The sequence below is a fragment of the Salvelinus sp. IW2-2015 genome, linkage group LG13 (assembly GCF_002910315.2).
Source record: "Salvelinus sp. IW2-2015 linkage group LG13, ASM291031v2, whole genome shotgun sequence".
Taxonomy (NCBI): Eukaryota; Metazoa; Chordata; class Actinopteri; order Salmoniformes; family Salmonidae; genus Salvelinus; species Salvelinus sp. IW2-2015.
Genome location: NC_036853.1, coordinates 34,375,351 through 34,400,756, shown reverse-complemented (window position 1 = coordinate 34,400,756; position 25,406 = coordinate 34,375,351). Strand labels below are relative to the sequence as shown.

General features: G+C 40.9%; 1 protein-coding gene across 10 annotated transcripts in view; it reads right to left on the bottom strand.

The window, feature by feature from the left end:
• LOC111971371 (dedicator of cytokinesis protein 7) overlaps positions 1 to 25,406 on the bottom strand; it is a 117,241-nt gene that overhangs the window by 73,599 nt on the left and 18,236 nt on the right. For all 10 annotated transcript variants that reach the window (XM_070446239.1, XM_070446240.1, XM_070446241.1 and 7 more), the window contains exons 4-13: positions 25,042 to 25,110; positions 24,741 to 24,870; positions 24,395 to 24,607; positions 19,258 to 19,343; positions 19,088 to 19,154; positions 18,512 to 18,661; positions 18,218 to 18,298; positions 17,911 to 18,073; positions 17,294 to 17,530; positions 8,335 to 8,497 (exon numbers count right to left, since the gene is read on the bottom strand). In XM_070446239.1, coding sequence (XP_070302340.1) covers positions 8,335 to 8,497; positions 17,294 to 17,530; positions 17,911 to 18,073; positions 18,218 to 18,298; positions 18,512 to 18,661; positions 19,088 to 19,154; positions 19,258 to 19,343; positions 24,395 to 24,607; positions 24,741 to 24,870; positions 25,042 to 25,110 — 1,359 coding nt within the window. The remainder of the gene's footprint in view (positions 1 to 8,334; positions 8,498 to 17,293; positions 17,531 to 17,910; positions 18,074 to 18,217; positions 18,299 to 18,511; positions 18,662 to 19,087; positions 19,155 to 19,257; positions 19,344 to 24,394; positions 24,608 to 24,740; positions 24,871 to 25,041; positions 25,111 to 25,406) is intronic.

The window sequence follows — 25,406 nt, the reverse complement described above, 5'->3', positions numbered from 1 at the left end:
TTTAGCAAAAGTGGCTAAATTTACTTCAAAATAGAAAATATAGGCTACTGATGGTGCCTTGAATACCGGTTTCTTTCATTTAATGTTCATGTTATGGGGATTTTTATATAAAGGAAATTTGTCTTTTGTGTCTGTTGAAAATTAAAGATTACTGACAGAGCCATAAGAAAATATTGCTTTATTTATCTGATCATATTGGAATATATTTGTTAGGTTTTCAGTAGGTTCAATTAGGTTCACTAGACTATATGCGTCATTTAAAAAWTTTTCAATGAACATTCGAACAGTCCGGCCCTCGGCTTGTAGCTAAATTTTTTATTTGGCCCTCCGTCCATTTGACTTTGACACCCCTGCTCTAGAGAAATAAAAACAAGCAAGAGAGAAATCAGATCAAGAATGAACTGAAATGCTAAACAAAGTTTTTCAATCTAATAATATTTAACCTAGTTCAGCGCAGTGGTAATTAACTACAATGCCCATAATCCATTGCGCCTGTACTGCCTTCCATATGTTACTCCCGGCCATATGCATGAGAGAGTTATGTACACAAAACCGACAAAAGGGATAAGAGACAGTTTGAGAGGTAGCTCTACCCGATTGACAGTTGTAGTATTTGGTAATTAGCAGTCTTGAAAGTGATTTTTTCATACAGCATAGGCAGCTAGCTACTAGCTTAGCTAAATAGGATAACTCGTTGGCGAGAACGTCAGATGGTTGTCTGGCTGGCTGCTACTGCCTGAGCAGAGATGAGATGACTAACAAATTAAATAGAATAAAAAGTAATAAGACTGTTAGAATGTGTTGACAATTGAATGTTCTCAATATTTGGCTTTGGAATATTTATTAAAAAGCTCTAAAATCATTTTAAGGTAATCATTTAATGTAAAAATGTTTTTTTTTAACCAAAATCGAAATCCTCCAAAAAAACACAAATTGCTCAGCACGATTACTTCCACCTTATCAGAGAGACTCTGGTAAACTACTGTATATTTATAATGACAAATAAAACAATCATACTCAAAACAAATATACTGCTGTCCTTTGTATTCTTTGCCAAGGAAAAACCAACAAACTGGGCTAATGATCTAATGCCATCGAAGCAGGTTTAGGCAACGCTTCACCAACCACACATAGGTCATCACACCCCTGGCCTATAAACGCAACAGTTGAGTCTAATCAGCCCGCAATGCTGACAACAATCCTGAAACATTATTTGCATTAACCATCTTATGCAAGTGAGAGGCCAATATACAGTACACTCAACCTACAGTGAGTAAATGGCATTTGGCTTATCCAATCAACATGTAAATGTACAGCGGGTAAATAAACTTCAGAGCTCACAGCGATTTCTACCATAGAATTAGAATACTAGAATGGACATGAACCTTCTTATGCCAGTATAAATGGTAAGCAATGTTGGTGAGTTGGTCAGCCATGATCAGCCAGTGCTGTGATAAGATAGTGTAAGACAATTCATTTGAAGATGACCTGCACTGTGCGTTTGTTAGCTAGCTAAACAGACAGGTTTAGTGGAATGATTGCAGTAGTTCTTCAAATTAAAAACTGCCAACACGACAACATTCCATACAAACAATGCAGTCAATCCACAGCCATACAGGGACTGAAATAAGTTGATGATAGGACTTAGGGAAGTTGGAAATGAAAGTACTGGTATTGTACTATCACTCATAGCTTTCCAAGAAAACAAAAATGGAGACATGGTCCGTTGACATATTTCCCCATCTCAGGAGGTAACTATAGTAGGTGCCTATTTAAAGTAACAGGGTTGACGATTTAAAGTCGACGACTTAATCTTATATCAGTCATAAATCCCTGTGTGACAGGGGGAATGGAAGCTTGTTGTGTGCAACAGGGAGTGGCAATTGAATGCAAGCGTCACAAAAAGTCATTGCTAAAACATTCATAACCCGTCTATCTTTGGGTAAGAGGGATGACGTGTAATGCTCGACCGGCTCATTTTCCAACCACAAAACCCCAGAAAATTGACAAAAAGGGTAGAACCTAAAATGATCACGAATCACATTAAATAAATCACAATCTTCAGAAATTACTGTCAAAGCAACAAAATAACTAGGGCATTACAGTGATGGTAAAACCAACATTTTTTGGAGTAAGTGGGTTGAACGCTTCCTAGAAGATAATATTTTGCACTTTGGCAAACCTTTTTCATATTAAAAATCAAACGTATTGAATTCTCCATGTGGTCTACATTAAAGCGCACTTCATTTAATAAAATAAAAATCTATATTGATGCACAACTTCAACTAAAATATCAATGGGACGGAAAAGGGACTTTTTGTGGAACGAATCCCATGACAATATTTTAGGTTGACAATAACTATTACATGTAGTGATGCACCGAAATTACATTTTTGGCCGATTCCTTGTAAATAAAAACCTGATACCAATAACCGATATTTAAAATTTTAGCAGCCTTTTAAGCATTCTAGTACAGTTAAATAGTTCGCACACACACACACACACACACACACACACACACACACACACACACACACACGGACACAGCGGTCTAAGGTACTGCATCTCAGTGCTAGAGGTGTCCCTACAGTCCCTAGTTCGAATCCAGGCTGTATCACATCTGGCCGTGATTGGGAGTCCCATAGGGTGGCACACAATTGGTCCAGCATTGTCTGGGGTAGCCGTCATTGTAAATAAGAATTTGTTCTTAACTGACTTGCCTAGTTAAATAAAGGTTACACACACACAAAAGTTATTTTGTTGGCATTTATGCATGTCCCCATTACCAGTAAAATATAATCAAGACCTATTTCTTTCACTTACTTGCTGTGCTGTTTCGTTCAGTCGTTTCATTCTCAACAAGGATTTCTATGGAACGCTGTTTGGGTCTTTGCGTGTCAAAAAATATACTATTTGACGTGTCAAATAAGCTTGTTGACCAATCAGGACCCGAATATGACTGCACGTCACATAATTTAACGCATTCATACATTTTTTACGTAGTTATTACACATTGATTACGTATCACTCGTATTTCATATGTCACAAACGATTCATCGATACGTATGCTATGATGCTGGCAACATTGTCTCGCGCTCCTACAGTGCAGGTCAAAAAAAAAAAGCTAGCTAGCTTATGGATGCAAACAATGTTCTGCCCCAAAAACATAGCAAAACAATATAATCTGTTTCAGTAGCTATAGTTAGCTAGCTAACTATATAGCTAGGTGTCATCTGAAATAACCCTAACTTATAAGACTGTTCAATTTGATTAATGGTGGTCGGACCCATATATGTGAAGCTAGCCTCAATAAGGATTAGTCACAATGGTAGACTTTGCAGTTCGCCTTCAAAATATAAGTGTGGCATAATTCTACTATTTGCATCAATGTCAATGAAAACTTTATTTTGAAGGAAAACCACAAACTCCACTATTGTGCCTAATCCTTATTGTGGCTAGCTTCACAACACATAACCCGGTCCGGTCGAGCCTCACTAGCCAGATGAAGCTAGCTGGCTGCTTATAACTTTAGCTTTGGGCAACAGGGTTAAGTAGCTAATACTTAATCACAAGGATTCCTAAATCATTGCTAAGAATAATGAAAACGACTGCATTTTTACTGGTCATTGTTTCCAGGCTGGTTGTATTGGTGCTAGCTAAGTACCAAGCTAAAGCTACCTACCCCAGAAGTTGCAGTCGAACAAATTATGCTTTATTACTAACGCGGTATTGTAAACACATCGTTTGTGGCCGGTGTTTGCAAACTTTTTTGTACAACTTTGACAGTGCTACTGTATCTTTTTTGACACGCAAAGACCCAAACGGCGTTCCATAGTATGTATGTTGTGAAGCTAATAGCAGTGACGCTATTATTATGTAACTCTGGTAGGGAAACGTCGGAAAAATAGCGCACTTGGTAGTGTTAACCGGTCCTCGACCAGTCAGAGAAAGCCGACATCACCCACGACAGAGAACGGTTGATGGTCAAGGATAATGAATTCCATTATCTTGGCTTTAATGGATTTCGCCTTTGCGTCGTCTCACTGAAATTTTGTTACTCTTTCAAATGACTGTTTGACTTGTTGACTGCTCGATCCACACAGCAGACATTGTGGGCTAGTTTAGGAATGCTGTGTTACACGTATAGCGCACAATTTTATGTGGCGTCATTACGTCATGTACCTTCGTTATATAGGTATGCACGTCAGCTTCGACATCGGTTTTGCACATCGGGCGTTGAACTAGACATCGGCCGATACCGATGTTGGCATTTTTAGCTAATATCGGCCATTTCCGATATGTTCACCGATATATCGTGCATCCCTAATGACAGGATTTCTGATATATCCCATTTTACTTTTATTTTCCTGCATACGTAAAAGCAGGAAATGCATTACCTACAGTATGCCTCTACTGCCATTTATTCCAATTAGAATGGTTTGGATTTCTCCCTGACCAAAATGGCTGCCATTACCAAACCATTCTGGAACTTTGAGAGTTAATGATATATCCCTCCTAGTAATGTAATAGTTTGTACCACATCAATCTCCTTAACCAGGAAGTATGCAAAGCAACTAAAGCAGAGTTACTAAAGCTGGCAGGAGCTCAATCTAGGAAGGCCCTGACTGCTATCAGGAGACAAACAAGGCCTCAGGGCAGCTGAAGTGGCCATGTCAACACAACCTGTGATAAGGGTCCTCTCGCTCTTTCTTTCTTTCTCTCTCTCCCTCTCGCTCTCATTCCCTCCATGCCACCACCGTGTCTGATAAGAGCCCTCTCTCCCTCCATCTCCCTCTTTCTCTCTCACCATGTCAACACAGCGTCTGATAAAAGTCCTCTCCCCCTCACTCTCTGACCTTGACTAAAATAGCAGCAGGGCTCAGAAGGTCACTCAACACAAGGCTGTGTGCAGTTAGTCAGTCGATCTGGCAGTCACACGGGACATGGGGTGCTGTTACAGATTGTTACATGTTGAACCTGACGCGCCATGGCTAGAAGGAAAGCTTAATATCAACAGGAAGGCCTGTAGGTTGTGTGTTGTGCTGCTCTGTTACAGTAGTGTTACCCCCATGGCTCCGATGAAAGCGAGACACAGAGTGGAAGGGAGAAAGACCGTTTGGTTCGTCTGTGTCCTCCAGGCTCCAGTGTGTTTGATCAGAACAGTTAGATGGAAATACAGTCTCAAAAACAGGAAGGACTTCATGTGTGTCACATTCCCCTTGACGATTAGGAATGACATCAACGTGTCAGGAATGCCCTGTTGATGGTATTAGATTTTAAGTCTAAAGATGGTATTGGATTACAAATTCAAGCCCTCTAGCACAAACTTCCGCCGTACCTTACTTCATTGTTAAACTACAGACTTACCAGACCCGATCACAGGGATGGCAAACTCTATAAGTCCCGTTGAACTGTTGAGGAAAGTGATTGCTTTTCATTAATTGCTTGTAAGTACTGTATGTTTTTATTGCACTGCATTTGTAAAATGCTGTATTTGTATGCAGGGCTCTCTTGTAAGAGAGGCCTTGGTCTCAATGGGATTTCCCTGCTAAAATAAAGGTTAAATAAATATCCATGCATGTCATCTTGTTATGTTGCCTGCTGGTTGGTAGAGTGTATCATTACACGTAGCTGGTGTTGGGTAAGGCTAAGTAATGTACAGTGCATTCGAAGAGTATTCAGACCCCTTCACTTTTTCCACATATGTTACGTTACAGCCGTATTCTAAAATGGATTCAATTGCTGTTTTTTACTCATCTACACACAGACACACTACACCAAAATGACATAATAAAAATATGTAAAGAATTTTTTCAAAATGTATTTAATAAAAAAAAAAACTGAAATCACATTTACATAAGTATTCATTATATAAATAAAGTTTGTTTTTCATTTTAAATGTCATTACGGGGTATTGTGTGGAGATTAACAAGCAAAAACATTTTGTTAATCCATTTTAGAATAAGGCTATAACGTAACAAAATATGGAAAAAAGTAGAAAATAAATACTTTCCGAATGCACTGTAAGTGGTATTGTTTCATTACCTGTAGGTGGTGTTGGGGAATGCTAGCTAGGTAATGCACTGTAAGTGGTATTGTTTCATTACCTGTAGGTGGTGTTGGGTAATGCTAGCTAGGTAATGTACAGTAAGTGGTATTGTTTCATTACCTGTAGGTGGTGTTGGGTAACGCTAGCTAGGTAATGTACTGTAAGTGGTATTGTTTCATTACCTGTAGGTGGTGTTGGGTAACGCTAGCTAGGTAATGCACTGTAAGTGGTATTGTTTCATTACCTGTAGGTGGTGTTGGGTAATGCTAGCTAGGTAATGTACAGTAAGTGGTATTGTTTCATTACCTGTAGGTGGTGTTGGGTAATGCTAGCTAGGTAATGCACTGTAAGTGGTATTGTTTCATTACCTGTAGGTGGTGTTGGGTAACGCTAGCTAGGTAATGTACAGTAAGTGGTATTGTTTCATTACCTGTAGGTGGTGTTGGGTAACGCTAGCGAGGTAATGCACTGTAAGTGGTATTATTTCATTACCTGTAGGTGGTGTTGGGTAATGCTAGCTAGGTAATGTACAGTAAGTGGTATTGTTTCATTACCTGTAGGTGGTGTTGGGTAACGCTAGCTAGGTAATGCACTGTAAGTGGTATTGTTTCATTACCTGTAGGTTGTGTGGGTAATGCTAGCTAGGTAATGTACAGTAAGTGGTATTGTTTCATTACTGTAGGTGGTGTTGGGTAATGCTAGCTAGGTAATGCACTGTAAGTGGTATTATTTCATTACCTGTAGGTGGTGTTGGGTAATGCTAGCTAGGTAATGCACTGTAAGTGGTATTGTTTCATTACCTGTAGGTGGTGTTGGGTAACGCTAGCTAGGTAATGTACAGTAAGTGGTATTGTTTCATTACCTGTAGGTGGTGTTGGGTAACGCTAGCTAGGTAATGCACTGTAAGTGGTATTATTTCATTACCTGTAGGTGGTGTTGGGTAATGCTAGCTAGGTAATGTACAGTAAGTGGTATTGTTTCATTACCTGTAGGTGGTGTTGGGTAACGCTAGCTAGGTAATGCACTGTAAGTGGTATTGTTTCATTACCTGTAGGTGGTGTTGGGTAATGCTAGCTAGGTAATGTACAGTAAGTGGTATTGTTTCATTACCTGTAGGTGGTGTTGGGTAATGCTAGCTAGGTAATGCACTGTAAGTGGTATTGTTTCATTACCTGTAGGTGGTGTTGGGTAATGCTAGCTAGGTAATGCACTGTAAGTGGTATTGTTTCATTACTGTAGGTGGTGTTGGGTAACGCTAGCTAGGTAATGTACAGTAAGTGGTATTGTTTCATTACCTGTAGGTGGTGTTGGGTAACGCTAGCTAGGTAATGCACTGTAAGTGGTATTATTTCATTACCTGTAGGTGGTGTTGGGTAATGCTAGCTAGGTAATGTACAGTAAGTGGTATTGTTTCATTACCTGTAGGTGGTGTTGGGTAACGCTAGCTAGGTAATGCACTGTAAGTGGTATTTTTCATTACCTGTAGGTGGTGTTGGTAATGCTAGCTAGGTAATGTACAGTAAGTGGTATTGTTTCATTACCTGTAGGTGGTGTTGGGTAATGCTAGCTAGGTAATGCACTGTAAGTGGTATGTTTTCATTACCTGTAGGTGGTGTTGCGTAACGCTAGCTAGGTAATGTACAGTAAGTGGTATTGTTTTCATTACCTGTAGGTGGTGTTGGGTAACGCTAGCTAGGTAATGCACTGTAAGTGGTATTGTTTCATTACCTGTAGGTGGTGTTGGGTAACGCTAGCTAGGTAATGCACTGTAAGTGGTATTGTTTCATTACCTGTAGGTGGTGTTGGGTAATGCTAGCTAGGTAATGTACAGTAAGTGGTATTGTTTCATTACCTGTAGGTGTGGTTGGGTAACGCTAGCTCGGTAATGCACTGTAAGTGGTATGTTTCATTACCTGTAGGTGGTGTTGGGTAACGCTAGCTAGGTAATGTACAGTAAGTGGTATTGTTTCATTACCTGTAGGTGGTGTTGGGTAATGCTAGCTAGGTAATGTACAGTAAGTGGTATTGTTTCATTACCTGTAGGTGGTGTTGGGTAATGCTAGCTAGGTAATGTACAGTAAGTGGTATTGTTTCATTACCTGTAGGTGGTGTTGGGTAACGCTAGCTAGGTAATGTACAGTAAGTGGTATTGTTTCATTACCTGTAGGTGGTGTTGGGTAATGCTAGCTAGGTAATGTACAGTAAGTGGTATTGTTTCATTACCTGTAGGTGGTGTTGGGTAACGCTAGCTAGGTAAGGTACAGTAAGTGGTATTGTTTCATTACCTGTAGGTGGTGTTTGGTACGTAGACGTCCTTAGGTGGGAACTCCAGTATCTCCCTGGTGGGGCGGACCCTGCTGTCTGGGTAGGGCTTGACCTGCTGGAGGTCAGGGGTCAAGCAGTAGTGGGGGTTCTCTGGGGCCGGCGAGATGTCAATCTTCAGCTGGGCTGGAGGGAACAAGACAGGGTAAACAACATCCACATCTAACTTACTTACTTACTTACTTTATTGTCCCCATGGGGAAATTTTGTTGCAGTGTCATGTACACATTTAAAGTGGCGTTAAATACAAAACAAGATTGACAATACAACTTTCAATAACAGTCACGCACCAATAAATAAAATAACATTTAAAATTTAAAAAAGAAGAAAAGACTAGCCTGCTGGCCTTACGGGGTCAATGGGAACATTTGCCCGAGCTATTTAAGAGGGATATCACACCTGGCACAAATGATTGTCTCGTTCTATTTTTCCTGCTGAGGGGTGCCCTATACCTGCGCCAGAGGGGAGTAATTCAAAGTCCAGGTACAGGGGTGACTTGGGTCTAAAAGGATTTTGTGAGCCTTACGGAGGGCCCTGACCTTAAAAAATCTCATCCAGGCCTGTCTGTTTGACTCCAAGTACCTTGCTTGCTGTGGTAATAATCCTTCTCAGCATGTTTCTCTGACTGACAGTGGCATTGCCAAACCAAACAAAACATACAAAAAGTTAAAATACTCTCAATAAAGGATTTGTAAAACAGAGTCAATATAGTACAGTCTATATTAAAAGAACCCAACTTTTTTAGAAAGTACAGTCTCTGTTGGCTCTTTTTGTAGATCTGGTCTGTACATTTACTCCACTGAAGCTTACTGTCCAAAAAGACACCCAGATATTTATATTCCTCTACAATTTCTATATTCTGGCCTCTGATAGATGTTGCAGAGGTAGGTGTTGTACGCTTCCTGAAGTCTATGCACATCTCTTTGGTCTTGTTAGTATTGAGGACCAAGTGTGATTCCTCACACCACTCTACAAAGTCATCTAGGACCGGGCCATGATGTTCCTCGTCATCATGCAACAGGCTGATCAAGGCAGTGTCATCAGCGAACTTAATGAGGTGTCTGTCAGTATGGGAACTAGTACAACTATTAGTGTACAAGATGTACAGAAGTGGGGACAAAACACATCCCTGAGGAGAGCCTGTATTGGTATTGCGTATATCCGACACATGGGGACCTATTTTGACTCGCTGTGAGCGTTGGCTCAGGAAGTCCAACAGCCACAAAACCAGCCCCCCATCTAAGGAAAAGTCCCGAATGAGTCTCTGTGCCAGAATGTAGGGCTGGATTGTGTTGAAGGCAGAAGAAAAGTCTACAAACAGAACCCTGACATGGGATTTGGTACCTTCTAGATGTCTATAGACCATGTTAAGGAGGGTAAGAATGGCATCATCAACTCCTCTGCTGGTCTGATAGGCAAACTGAAATGGGTCGAGGAGCTTCTGGGTGACACTGAGAATATGACTTCTCACAATTTTCTCAAGGCATTTCATAACTAAGGATGTCAAAGCGACAGGGCGATAGTCATTCAGCACAGAGGGATTCGATACTTTAGGAATTGGTATAATTATTGATTTTTTTCCACAATACTGGAACGAGTGAGGATTGGAAAATGTCTGTAAAAACACCAGCCAGTTGTTCAGCACAGTGCTTTAACACATGCCCACTTATTTTGTCTGGGCCTGGGCTTTTGTATGTGTTACATCCCTGAACAACTTTAGAACATCAGACTGTTGAACAACAACTCTCTCAAACATTTGTAATGATGCTTCCATTTGTTTTACCTCGACACGAAGTTGTCTGATTCAAATCTTGAGAAAAAAAATTCAGTTCATTAGCCATGTTCTGGCCCTCATATCCCCCAAGGTCAGCACTGGTTTTTCCCCTGCCTATATGGGGGCGCTAGCCATGGATTTAATCCCTTGCCAGGCCACCCTTGCGTTTCCTGAGGAGAGCGTCCTCTCCACCCTTTGCTTGTATGCCTCCTTGTCCACCAGTATCTGTCTTTTTATCTCACGTTGTACATCTCTTAAAGCCTGTCTATCACCCCAGCATAAACGCCTTCTTCCTATCAAGTAGTGATTTTAGATGTTTTGATACCCAAGGCTTGTTGTTAGGGAAGATTTTACAGGTCTTAGTAGGCACAACTGACTCAACACAGAAGTTTACATAGTCTGAAATAACCTCTGTGAGTTCATCCAGATCAGAGCTGCTGTCCTCAAAATACCTCCCACATTGTACAGTCAAAAACACCCCTGGAGACAAGTGATACTGTTGTCATTCCAGATCTGGACAGTTTTAACTGTGGGTTTCTCCCTCTCCAGGAGGCGACAGTAAGTTGGCCTGAGGTAGACCACATTGTGGTCTGATGTCCCAGAGGAGGTCTGGTGGTGGCAGAGAACGCCTTTGGTATTGTCCATAGCACAAATCAAGAGTCCTATTTTTCCTAGTGTGACATTTCACATACTGATGGTATGTGCGCAAAACTTTGCGCAAGGTACAGTTGTTAAAATCCCCTAAAATAAATTTGGGTGCGTCGGGGGAGATGGATTCCAGTTTCTGTGACAGATTATAAATAATCTCTGATGCCTTTGTTATATTAGCTTTTGGTTGAATGTACACAACGGTAACAAACAATTGGGGGAACTCACGGGGCAGATAGTAAGGTCGCAGTGACACAGAAAGCAGTTCAATGTCGGGGGTACAGAGTCGCTCTCTTACCAGGATCGATTTACACCACTGGTCCCTGACAAGCAGGCAGACGCCCCCGCCATGAAGTTTCCCTGTGACTGTCAGATCGCGGTCCGCTCTGACCAGGGTGAAGCCGGCCGGCTCCACTTCTCTGTCTGGGACTCTGTCATCCAGCCAAGTCTCAGTAAATGCCAGCAAACAGGCCTCCCCGGTATTCGTGTTGGAAGCGCAGATTCGCTGACAACTCATCCGCTTTCCCCCTCAGTGACTGGGCATTAATCAGCAAGGTGGTGGGTAAGGGAAGTTTGTTCTTAATTTTTTTTAAGTCGTTGTCTGATTCCCCCGCGTTTTCCACGTTTGCATTTGGGTTGGTAATCCACTCGCAGACAATCAGGTATTAGATGGGCCATTGGGATATCCATCGCGTTCGTATTTGAGTTGCATTGTAGTAAAAACTCCCTGCTGTATTGGATTCCGCTGCCAGCAGCATTTTCATTATTTAGTCCGTTCGTAGCGGGTATGTACACGATCAACAAGATCAGTCCAACACCCCACCACTGGAAATCCATGGTTGGCAGAATGTTTGTAAACTAAGTGTACAAATTAAAAACATAAAATAACACCACTAAGTGTACAAATTAAAAACATAACATTAAAAACATAAGATAACGCCACACCAAACGTCACACACACTGCAGGTCGCAACAGAGCCGCGCCCCCTTCCACCTAAGCCTAATGGACTGATATGGCAGTGGTGTTTTCTCACTGGAAGTTATATGTAAGTCAGTGTGGGGCGCCAGAGAGTTTTAGTGGAGGCGTGAAAGGAAAGTCAAACTGTATTCTCTTCTCTAATACCATCGCAGGGAAAACAAACATTTTAAAGCAGATTTTATGGATACATTTAAAAAGAGGGGTGTCCCAGCTTTCCAGTGATACCACATTTACTTCTCAACTCCTAGAGTTGTGCACATGGCATCAAAGAAAATGCATATACAACCAGAGTTTGTAGCATGGCTTAGGCACAACTGAGCAACCAAACTCTTAAAGGGGCAGCGGCATTTTAAAAATGCCAGACATACTTTGTAACAGAAACCAAAATATATTATTTTCAGATTAAATAATAAATTACTTGGATATCCTGAAAGCACTTTCATTGATTTCGTTTTTAATAGGTCAGTTGCATGTTCATTAAGTTGTGCAGAGCATGATTTAACTCCTAACACTGTGACGCCAGCGTGTTCTGGACTTCTAACCCCTTTAAAACTAAGACTTCTGTGTTGTGCCATTGGATTTGTCTATTTGTTCTGCATCCATTGATACCAACCATTAGTCTGTGATTAATGGGGGCTGAGCTAGAGCAGTGTTTGTGAGACAAGGGCAAATCCCAAAGGGGCCAGGGGCGGGGTCTATAATACTGTAATAACCTCACATAGTTGCTGTCAAACACCAAACAGTTGTCACTGACTAGTTGGATATCAATTTCCACTGAGCAAACAATATCTGTAAGTATACATTTCTGTACACATAAATTCATTATCAGGTTTTTGCTTTGGAAAAACATATAATTTGACATTTGTCAATAAAATGAATGTCACAATGAATGTAACTTTTTATGTCAAATTGTTTTGTGTTCCGCTTGTAGACCTGGCTGTCCTGAAAATAAAATGGTAAAACACTTAATTGTGAGGCTAAATATAAAGACTGGAAAGTCAGATAAATAAAAAGCTACTTTTTCTGGGGTCTCAGAATTAATGCCTTCAATCAGGACAGTGTCCATAAATAAAAAGTTGTTCTCTAACAGTTTTATTGAAACTACTGTATTTGAGAAATTAATTTAATATATTTTTTCTTGATTTTCTCTGACGAGAGGCCCACTATCTGAGACTTTGAAGAAGCCTGATGTAAGTAATTAGATGTGCTTGCTGAAAGCAAAGCACAACTTTAGAAACTGTTAATATTATTATCATTATTGCGCTGGAAACTCTCGCACTAAAACTGTAAAAACTGTAAAAGCTACCAACAACAAAAAAACTTTAACATTTGCAGATTGGCACTGGTCAGAATGCTTTTTGATATTACTTACACTTTTCACACTACAACCATATTTGCATAAATCGCAATGCATTTCAATGACCATAGACTTCGACAGGAAACATTCTGGTCGTAACCAGTCTTCCACCGTTTAAGATAGAAACACCATTCAAAGTTTCAAGCGCAGTCTGGAATAGGTTGCATTCAGCTTTTTGATACCATTTTTGAATTATAACTTTTATTTTTTTTATTTAACTTCTATTTATTCAGGGGAACCCAATTGAGACAAGTGTCTCATTCTCAATGGTGCAATGAGAACAAACAATTCAAAATCAACATTATAATGCAATTAAACAGCAACAACAAAAAATACTCCAAGATACATTACAACACAAATAAATGATTACAATCAACCAAAACACTCAGTGAATTCATTCCTTATCTGCGTTCTAAACGGCCCTATTGACACCAGCGATTCAAGACGTAATGAGGATTGTAAATGATTCCAAACGTGGGTGGGGCGTTAAAACTAGAGGTCGACCGATTAATTGGAATGGCAGATTTCAAGTTTTCATAAATCGGTAAACGGCATTTTTGGACACCGATTATGGCCGATTACATTGCACTCCACGAGGAGACTGCGTGGCAGGCTGACTACCTGTTATGCAAGTGCAGCAAGGAGCCAAGGTAAGGTGCTAGCTAGCATTAAACGTATTTTATAAAAAACAATCAATCTTAACATAATCACTAGTTAACTACACATGGTTGATCTAGTTTATCTAGCTTGTCCTGCGTTGCATATAATCGATGCGGTGCCTGTTAATTTATCATTGAATCACAGCCTACTTCACCAAACGGGTGACTAAACAAGCGCATTCGCGAAAGAAAGCACTGTCGTTGCACCAACGTGCACCTAACCATAAACATCAACACCTTTCTTAAAATCAATACACAAGTATATATTTTTAAACCTGCATATTTAGTTAATATTGCCTGCTAACATGAATTTATTTTAACCTCTTTGGGCTAGGGGGCAGTATTTTCACATCTGGATGAAAATCGTGCCCAAAGTAAACTGCCTTTTACTCAGGCCCAGAAGCTAGGATATGCATATAATTGGTATATTTGGATAGAAAACACTCTAAAGCTCCTAAAACTGTTAAAATAATGTATGTGAGTATAACAGAACTGATATGACAGGCGAAAACCTGAGGAAAATCCATCCAGGAAGTGACATTATTCTGAAATGGGTGTTTTTCCATTGAAAGCCTATCCACCATATAAAGGGACATGACCCAGATTGCGTTCCCTATGGCTTCCACTAGATGTGAACAGTCTTTAGACATTGTTTTTATTCTGAAAAATGTGGCATATTTAGTTAATATTTCCTGCTAACATGAATTTCTTTTAACTAGGAAAATTGTGTCACTTCTCTTGCGTTCTGTGGAACAGAGTCAGGGTATATGCAGCAGTTTGGGCCGCCTGGCTCGTTGCGAACTGTGTCAAGACCATTTCTTCCTAACAAAGACAGCCAACTTCGACAAACGGGGGATGATTTAACAAAAGCGCATTTGCGAAAAAAGCACAATCGTTGCACGAATGTACCGAACCATAAACATCAATGCCTTTCTTAAAATATATGCACAGAAGTATATTTCTTTAAACCTGCATATTTAGTTAAAAGAAATTCATGTTAGCAGGAAATATTAAACTAGGGAAATTGTGTCACTTCTCTTGCCTTCATTGAACGCAGAGTCAGGGTATATGCAACAGTTTGGGCCGCCTGGCTCGTTCCGAACTAATTTGCCCGAATTTTACATAATTATGACATAACATTGAAGGTTGTGCAATGTAACAGCAATATTTAGACTTATGGATGCCCCCCGTTAGATAAAATACGGAACGGTTCCGTATTTCACTGAAAGAATAAATGTTTTGTTTTCTAAATGATAGTTTCCGGATTTGCCCATATTAATGACCTAAGGCTCGTATTTCTGTGTGTTATTATATTATAATTAAGTATATGATTTGATAGAGCAGTCTGAGCGATGGTAGGCACCAGCAGGCTCGTAAGCATTCATTCAAACAGCACTTTCGTGCGTTTTGCCAGCAGCTCTTCGCAATGCTTCAACGCTTTATGACTTCTCGCCTATCAACTCCCGAGATTAGGCTGGCAATACTGAAGTACCTATTAGAACATCCAATAGTCAAAGGTATATGAAATAGAAATGGTATAGAGAGAAATAGTCCTATAATAACTACAACCTAAAACGTCTTAATATTAGAATATTGAAGACTCATGTTAAAAGGAACCGCCAGCTTTCATATGTTCTCATGTTCTGAGCAAGGAACTTAAACGTTAGCTTTTTTACATGGCACATATTGCACTTTTACTTTCTTCTCCAACACTTTGTTTTTGCATTATTTAAACCAAATTGAACATGTTTCATTATTTATTTGAGACTAAATTGATTAGTTAAGGACATTCAGAGACATGTCCCAAAGCCACTCCTGCATTGTCTTGGCTGTGTGCTTAGGGTTGTTGTGAACCTTCATCAAGCATCTCTATACTTTGCGCTATTCAATATTTTTCCTCAAACCAGAGAATCTTGTTTCTCATGGTCCGAGAGTCCTTTAGGTGCCTTTTGGCAAAATCCAAGCTGGCTGTCATGTGCCTTTTACTGAGGAGTGGCTTCCATCTGACCACTCGACTTACAGGACTTATTAGTGGAGTGCTGCAGAGATGGTTGTCTTTCTGAAAGGTTCTTCCATCTCTACACTGGAACTCTAGAGCTCTGACAGAGTGACCATCGGGTTCTCGGTCACCACCCTGACCAAGGCCATTCTCCCCTGATTGCTCAGTTTGGCCGGGCAGCCAGCTCTAGGAAGAGTCTTGGTGGTTCCAAACTTCTTCCATTTAAGAATGATGGAGGCCACTGTGTTATTGGGGACCTTCAATGCTGCAGACATTTTTTGGTACCCTTCCCCAGATCTGTGCCTCGACACAATCCTGTCTCGGAGCTCTAAGTATAATATTGGTTTTTGCTCTGACATGCACTGTCAACTGTCATACCTTATATAGACAGGTGTGTGCCTTTCCAAATCATGTCCAAACAATTAAAATTTACCACAGGTGGATGCCAATCACGTTGTAGAAACATCTCAAGGATGTCTGTGTTGGTTTGAGAAGCCAGAATTACAATAAGATCCATTTTCAACATTTACATGAAACAGTCCAAGGCCACAGCTGCGGGTTTTCAGATCGGTCTCCAACACACACATGATATGATCAGTAGGTAACCCTCTATATAAAATAGCCACGGGTTGGCATGAAATGGTAAAGATACAACATTAATTAGAACTGTGCCATTTGTAAATGTGAATAAATTCTCCATAGGCTTGAAGGGGAATTATTTGGATTTGCCACAGCTTTTAAACTGTTTGTAGCTCAGTTGGTAGAGCATGACGCTTGTAACGCCAGAGTAGTGTGTACGAGGGGATGCTGGCCCATGTTTACTCCAATGCTTCCCACAGTTGTGTCAAGTTGGCTGGATGTCCTTTGGGTGGTGTAACATTGTTGATACACACTGGATACTGTTGAGCGTGAAAAACCCAGCAGCATTTCAGTTCTTGACACACTCAAACCCGTGCGCCTGGCACTTACTACCATACCCACGTTCAAGGGCACTTCATCTTTTGTCTTGCACATTCACCCTCAATGGCACACAATCCATGTTCCAATTGTCTCAATGCTTAAACCTTCCTCCTCTTCGTATACACTGATTGAAGTCTATTTAACAAGTGACATCAATAAGGGATAATAGCTTTCATCTGGATTCATCTGGTCAGTCTGTCATGGAAAGAGTAGATGCTCCTAATGTTTTGTACACTCAGTGTAGTACTCACTCTAGCCTACTATATTATCCGACTAGAACACACCATAATAATTACCCACCACGCCAAAATAGATTACTATAACTAATACATAACCTTTGAAAACTCTATTACTACTACCATTACTACTGCTGTCACTACCACGAGTAATACTATTTCACAACCATAAATACTTCAAGACTAGCAAGCACACCACATTTACTTCAGTAAAGGTCATTTTCTAGTTAATGGATTGATATGGTGACTCAATTCAAAAGATTGTGTTTATTGACGCAGTGAGTAGTGCTGATGGTGGTGGTTACTGTACCTGTGATTGGTCTCAGTCTCCTCAGTACAGAAGACGGCCTCCTCATGTCAGCTAAAAACTTATACAGGTCCTCATCACTCAACCGGTCCCCCTCCTGTTTAAAGAAGTTGGTGACGGTGAGGGTAGCAGGTCTGAAGCTGCTCAGACTACATGACTCGTCTCCACTGGTGGTCCTCTCCAGGGAGCGCCGGCCCGAAACACTCGAGTTCCTCCTCTCCGACCATGACCCTTTCCTCTCTGGGGGGGGCCAACAGAAAGCCACAGCCAGGGTCGTCAGAGTTACAGAATCATCATTACATCACAAGGTCAAAGGTAATCATATAGACCAGCCTCTACACTCTATATTCAATGATATGTTTCATTTCATATGATAATAAAGTTAACAATTGATGAAAAGCGGCTTAGATGTGTTCCCTGAGTCCCCTCCCCCAGTATGAAACCTCTCCATCAGCAACCTTACCCTCAAGTATGACTAATGTCCACCCGATGACTCATATAGACAAACTGCACGGCCCTGTTCTGTTCTCAGCTGGCACTGACTTCCAGGAAGAACTGGCCATCCTCTGTGGTAATCAATTCAACTCTGTACAACTTTATTGATCCCCAAGCGTTCTGACCTGGAAGTCCCATCTCCAGCTCAGTGTCTCTCTCCAGGCTACCAGCGCTGTTCACAATGTTCATCAGGTGGATGGCTGTCCAGGCGAAGGGCATCCGGTACCGACCCAGACGTGTGCAGAACTGATCCGACTGGCTCCGCAACTTCTCCAACTTCTCTTTGTTCTATATATGGAAGGAGAGACAATCAATGCATCTCCTCCATCTGTTTGGTGATCTACACCACTGAATCTACCTAATCTATGAAAAGATTACCATCACTTTGAGTCAATTGCTTATTTCAATGTATTTTTTAAAGAACGCTCTTACCTTGGCTGTGTCGGACTCTTTGAAGACCACGTAGGGCTCTGCACACTCTCCTATATCACCCTGCTGCAACACCTTCTCCAGCTGGGGACAGCCAACACACAGGAAGGAAGTTAGTCACTCCTCACATACAGATCAAATGTAAAAGGAAATGATTAAGTTAACACTGCAAAAATTCCCTGTTTTTTCAGAAATCCCTGTTGGATGATTTACTTACATCTTATTCCCTTCTGATTAATTTATTATTTTTTTACATTTAGGGAATTTTGCAACTCTAGAAATGTGCGTGATGCTGACCTGTATGACGAGGAAGACGTCCTGGGAGGGGTATGTGATGGAGAAGATGGCTGAGCGGGCCAGGGTGGAGATGGCTGCTGTCTGGATGTGGGAGCGCAGCATCCCTTTAGTCTGCTMCGAGTTCAGGTCGAATAAGAAGTTCTCTGATATCTGATGAGGGAGAGAGACGTGCAATTGAGTGGAATAAACAGTGTAAAAAGACAGGAGAATAGTCTGATATTGATATCGGTTAGTGCAACGTATTTCTCAATCCATTACCCATACTTCATCTGACAACATTGAAGTTTCTAAAAACTCTGAAATATTTGTTCACTGGAAATTGACTGAGCATGGAAGAGGGGCTTGGAGGGACTTTATTTTAAATTGGTTACCGTTTGATGCGTATGAGCAACGATTGAGTGTTACTCATACATGGTATGAGTTAAAGAGCATTCACACAATGATAACAGGTCTCATATGTAAACTTTTATAGCCCAGTCATCTAGTTCATGTTGGACTCCAACCACTTACTGATTTCTCAGAGACTGACCCAACAACTCAGGGCCGAGTGGCATTGAGGAAAACATAACAGCTTACCTTTTTCTTTTCCTTGACATCGTATAAGGCCAAACTGGCGAATATGGGCTCGATTTCGATCTCAAACCTTGAAGGGGAAAAAGGATTGGGTCAGTAGAAAGCAGAAGGCAGTTAAAAAGAGTGCAGCTAAAATGCTTTTTTAAAGGTTGTCGGTGTGTTCCCCCACTTACTTCAAGGACAAGCACTTGACGAGTAACCTCTGGCCAAAGTGCTCCTTAGGAACATCAGGCACACAGTGGCGCTCTATTGGTTCCTCCTGAGGACGCAGAGAATGTATAATAAGAAGAAGAAAAACATGAACATAAGTTTTTGTATGGTACATTATGTATTGGAATATGCGGTGTATAAACACTATTTGATGAAACGTATTTTCACACTCGTGTGAAACCAGTAGCGTCAACTTCGTGAATTTTCGCCGCTTTAAAAAGCCATGTGATGTGACAGCATTAGCATCGATAGGGTTGCCAGGTCTAGCTAAAATTTCTTGGCCAATGACTACTCAAAACCCGCCCACAAGGCCTGAAAACTACCCCATTTGTCTTTCTCAGCAGCAAGAGAATAGATTAACGTTTTTGAGCAAATTAAGAAGGAATATCGACTTCACTTCTAATGACCTAAGAATTTTTTTCCATCAAAATAATTATTGTGAACTAATAAAATAATTTGAATATGTAGCAAGAGAAATTATAATTTTCTGTTAAATTATTTTCTGGCAATTGTGCTGTTATTATGTGCCAGATGTTAAGACTACATACCGTTATTAATGGCCAATTAGATTGACTTGTCATTCAATAGAATTAGGCTACGCCTACTGACTAAAATCTGAGTTTATGATTGTAAATCAACTTTGCCATGGTTTGGTTAGCAAGATGCAGGCTATAGCCCCTGATACACTGCCTTGCTAAAGTATTCACCCCCTTTGGCATTTTTCTTATTTAGTTGTCTTATAAACTGGAATTCAAATGGATTTTTGTGGGGGGTTTGTATCATTTGATTTACATGTCTACCATTTTGAAGATGCAAAAAAAAAAATTTTTTTTTTATTCATATAACTATTCACCCACCCAAAGTGGTTGCCACCTTTTGCAGCAATTACAGCTGCAAGTCTCTTAGGGTGTCTCTATAAGCTTGGCACATCTAGCCACTGGGATTTTCGCCCATTCTTCAAGGCAAAACTGCTCCAGCTCCTTCAAGTTGGATGGATTCCGCGGGTGTACAGCAATCTTTAAGTCCGACCACAGATTCTCAATTGGATTGAGGTCTGGGGTTTGACAAGGCCATTCCAAGACATTTAAATGTTTCTCATTAAACCACTCGAGTGTTGCTTCAGCAATATGCTTAGGGTCATTGTCCTGCTGGAAGGTGAACCTCCATCCCAGTCTCAAATCTCTGGAAGACTGAAACAGGTTTCCCTCAAGAATTTCCCTGTATTTCACGCCATCCATCATTCCTTAAATTCTGACCAGTTTCCCAGTCCCTGCCGATGAAAAACGTCCCCACAGCATGACGCTGCCACCACTATGCTTCATGGGGATGGTGTTCTCAGGGTGATGAGAGGTGTTGGGTTTGCGCCAGACATAGCATTTTCCTTGATGGCCAAAAAGCTAAATTTTAGTCTCAGCTGACCAGAGTATCTTCTTCCATATGTTTGGGTAGTCTCTAGAGGTCGGCCGATTAATTAGGGCCGATTTCAAGTTTTCATAACAATCGGAAATCGGTATTTTTGGACACCGATTTAGCCGATTAAAAAAAAATATATATATATATATATTTTTTTTTCTTTACACCATTATTTAATCTTTATTTAACTAGGCAAGTCAGTTAAGAACACATTCTTATTTTCAATGACGGCCTAGGAACGGTGGGTTAACTGCCTCGTTCAGGGGCAGAAAGACAGATTTTTACCTTGTCAGCTCGGGGGATTCAATCTTGCAACCTTACAGTTAACTAGTCCAACGCTCTAACCATCTGATTACATTGCACTCCACGAGGAGCCTGCCTGTTACGCGAATGCAGTAGAAGCCAAGGTAAGTTGCTAGCTAGCATTAAACTTATCTTATAAAAAACAATTAATCATAATCACTAGTTAACTACACATCGTTGATGATATTACTAGTTTATCTAGCGTGTCCTGCGTTGCATATAATCAATGCGGTGCGTATCGTTGCTCCAATGTGTACCTAACCATAAACATCAATGCCTTTCTTAAAATCAATACACAGCAGTATATATTTTTAAACATGCATATTTAGCTAAAAGAAATCCAGGTTAGCAGGCAATATTAACCAGGTGAAATTGTGTCACTTCTCTTGCGTTCATTGCACGCAGAGTCAGTGTATATGCAACAGTTTGGGCCGCCTAATTTGCCAGAATTGTACGTAATTATGACATAACATTGAAGGTTGTGCAATGTAACAGGAATATTTACACTTATGGATGCCACCCGTTAGATAAAACATGGAACGGTTCCGTATTTCACTGAAAGAATAAACGTCTTGTTTTCGAGATGATAGTTTCTGGGTTCGACCATATTAATGACCTAAGGCTCGTATTTCTGTGTGTTATTATGTTATAACTAAGTCTATGATTTGATAGAGCAGTCTGACTGAGCGGTGGTAGGCAGCAGCAGGCTCGTAAGCATTCATTCAAACAGCACTTTCCTGCATTTTGCCAGAAGCTCTTCGCTGCGCTTCAAGCCTATCAACTCCTGAGATTAGGCTGGTGTAACCGATGTGAAATGACTAGCAATTTAGCGGGGTGCGCGCTAATAGCGTTTCAAACGTCACTCGTTCTGAGACTGAGTAGTTATTCCCCTTGCTCTGCGTGGGTAACGCTGCTTCGAGGGTGGCTGTTGTCATTGTGTTCCTGGTTCGAGCCCAGGTAGGAGCGAGGAGAGGGATGGAAGTTATACTGTTACACTGGCAATACTAAAGGGCCTATAAGAACATCCAATAGTCAAAGGTTAATGAAATACAAATGGTATAGAGAGAAATAGTCCTATAATTCCTATAATAACCTACAACCTAAAACTTCTTACCTGGGAATATTGAAGACTCATGTTAAAAGGAACCACCAGCTTTCATATGTGCTCATGTTCTGAGCAAGGAACTTAAACGTTAGCTTTCTTACATGGCACATATTGCACTTTTACTTTCTTCTCCAACACTTTGTTTTTGCATTATTTAAACCAAATTGAACATGTTTCATTATTTATTTGAGGCTAAATTGATTTTATTGATGTATTATATTAAGTTAAAATAAGTGTTCATTCAGTATTGTTGTAATTGTCATTATTACAAATAAATAAAATAGAAAAATCGTCCGATTAATCGGTATCGGCTTTTTTGGTCCTCCAATAAATTGGCGTTGAAAAATCATAATCGATCGACCTCTAGTAGTCTCCCACATGCCTTTTGGCGAACACCAAACATGTTTGCTTATTTTTTCTTTAAGCAATGGCTTTTTTCTGACCACTCTTCCGTAAAGCTCAGCTCTGTGGAGTGTACGGCTTAAAGTGGTCCTATGGACAGATACTCCAATCTCCGAAAATCAGCTGATCGGCAATTGCGATATCATTTGTGATCATGGTCACAGTTCTAACTTCCAATTTCATTAACTAAACATGGCCATTAAATAATTGCATAATAACGCAAGGCTACAACACACTGAAGTTATAATATAGCCTATTTATTAAATCCAGTGGTGTAAGGTACTTAAGTAAAAATACTGAAGTAGTTGTTGGGGGGGGGTATCTGTACTTTACTAATTATATTTTTACTTTACTATTTTCTTTAGGAACGTAACGTACTTTTTACTCCATACATTTTCCCTGACACCCAAAAGTACACAATATATTTGGAATGCTTAGCAGGACAGGAAAATGGTCCAATTCATGCAATTATCAATAGAACATCCATGGTCATCCCTACTGCCTCTGACCTGGTGGACTCACGAAACACACATGCTTCATTTGTAAATTATGTCTGAGTGGCTATGCATAAATAAATAAATAAAATGGTGCCGTCAGATTTGCTTAATATAAGGAATTTGAAATTGCATATACACTTTTGATACTTAAGTATATTTAAAACCAAATAATTTTACTCAAGTAGTATTTTAATGGATGACTTTCACTTTCTATTAAGGTATGTTTACTTTTACTCAAGTATGACAATTGGGTAGCCTACTTTTTCCAACACTGAATAAATCCATTTGACAGCTCCAGGAAGGCTACACAAGTGACACAAATTGATTTGCAATGACTTCAGTGATATCTATTGTATAAAACAGCAGATTACAGTAGCCTACATCGGCATAGAAATTAATAGGCTAATTGATGGCCAACAGATAGATGGCTAATCTTCTGTCCATAACAGAAGAACACGAGTTAGTTCTATAACTTCCATTTCAAATTCCCACTCGCATTAAGCAATAAGGCATGAGGGGGTGTGGTATATGGCCAATATACCACAGCTAAGGGCTGTTCTTACACGACGCATCGCGGAGTGTCTGGACACAGCACGTAGCCGTAGTATATTGGCCATATACCACAAACTCTGAGGTGCCTTATTGCTATTATAAACTGGTTACCAACATAATTAGCAGTAATAATAGATGTTTTGTCATACCCTTGGTATACGGTCTGATATACCGTGGCTTTCAGCCAATCAGCATTCAGGGCTCGAACCACCCAGTTTATAATGCAGTTTAAACCACCGTCAAGCGAATTTATCTAATGCGCTCTACAGCGCCTAAAGTCTAATGGCCGTTAATTCTTGATGCGCATCCGTTCTAATGCGTTAATATGTTTTATGGAAAAAGGGTTGGAAATAGGTGTCTCCATAATGACAATCTAAATAGCCTACCCACAGCTGGTAAAAAGTTATCACGACGTGGACACCTGCCGCTCTGTCTCCTCTCACTCACGTGACTCAGCTGTCTGCTTGAAGCGCTCAGTGTCAACACAGACACTGCTCTGGCCCTTTACTTCCACACCTCACTCACCTCAGCAACACGCTGCCTCACTGCCTGAGTCAGCAACAGGTCACAGTGAAATATATATATTTTTTTAAGTGGCCCAAATACCCGCAACCAATACATTTTCACCTGCCACATAATTTTTAAATTAGCCCAATTTTCGGGAAAACTGCAGGACATGGCAACCCTGATCATGGCTGACGATACACATTCATGTGAAGAGACAGACATGCACAAGACCCTGGCAAAGCAAACGCTGGCCTGACACGTCAAAATGCACTTCAGTCTATACGTAGAAATGCAGCAGTGTGTGCGCGCCTCTGTCCTAACCTCGTCGAGGGCGGGGTGCAGGGCGAAGAGCTCGCGATGGCGGTTGGACTTGCGGTGCTCCTCATTGTGCCGGTCGATCTCCTCGTTGGGGGCTCGGTCCAGCAAATGGGGCAGGAGGGCGTCGGGGACAGAGTTCTTCAGGTCGAAGATACTGCAGGCCCAGCTGCCACGCGGAGTGTCGTCTATGGACATGGACCTACGCTTCAGGTCATCCTGGGGTAGGACAAACACACAGGTTAGAGAGGGCCTATATATACATACACACACTATAAAAATATTGAAAGCGTAAGATGACCGCCCCGTTGCTATGGGTTACCTAGTTGACTGCCCAAATGCTATGGGTTACCTGGTCGCCCTGATAAGCGCTAACGTCTGGCATCTCATCAGCCTCAAACACCTGTTTGGGCAGGCCTTTCTGCCTCTCCTTCTGCTTGTCCAGGGTGTTAGGGTTAAACCCAGTACCAAGCTTATGGTATCTGTTGAAATAAGTAGACCAGAATGCGAGTGTTGAGGTGTAATAGATAACTAGCTGCCAGGTGTAATTGTAAAAAAGTGTAAAATAAAGGGTTAAAATGTGGGTGTTAAGATGTAATGAATACGTTTTTTTTAAAAGGACACACTCCCTAAAAAATAGAGAGGAGCCTTACCTTCTGTTGACAACGGCCCAGTCCTCAGTGTAGGACCTGACACAGTCTCTGACGTGGGCGTCATTGTGCCTGGAAGGCAAAGAGATACCGCACGTTACAGGCAAAGTCTCATCCTCAACACCAGATGTGTTCAGTGAGGTTTAACGTTCATATGTTGCAGATGGAAACGTAATTAAAAGAGCTATTACTGATTACCCATTTCTGGGGGCTTTCTATTTCAAAAGGGGCTTAGGTGGTGGGCGTGGCAGGTGGCGCGGTCGGCCCGTTTAGAGAACATTTTAGAGGCCCTGTCATGACGAAAAAGTGTCCCCCTGTCAAAAAGTAATGGTAATTACAAATGTCCTTAACTAGGTGTCTTCGCCAGA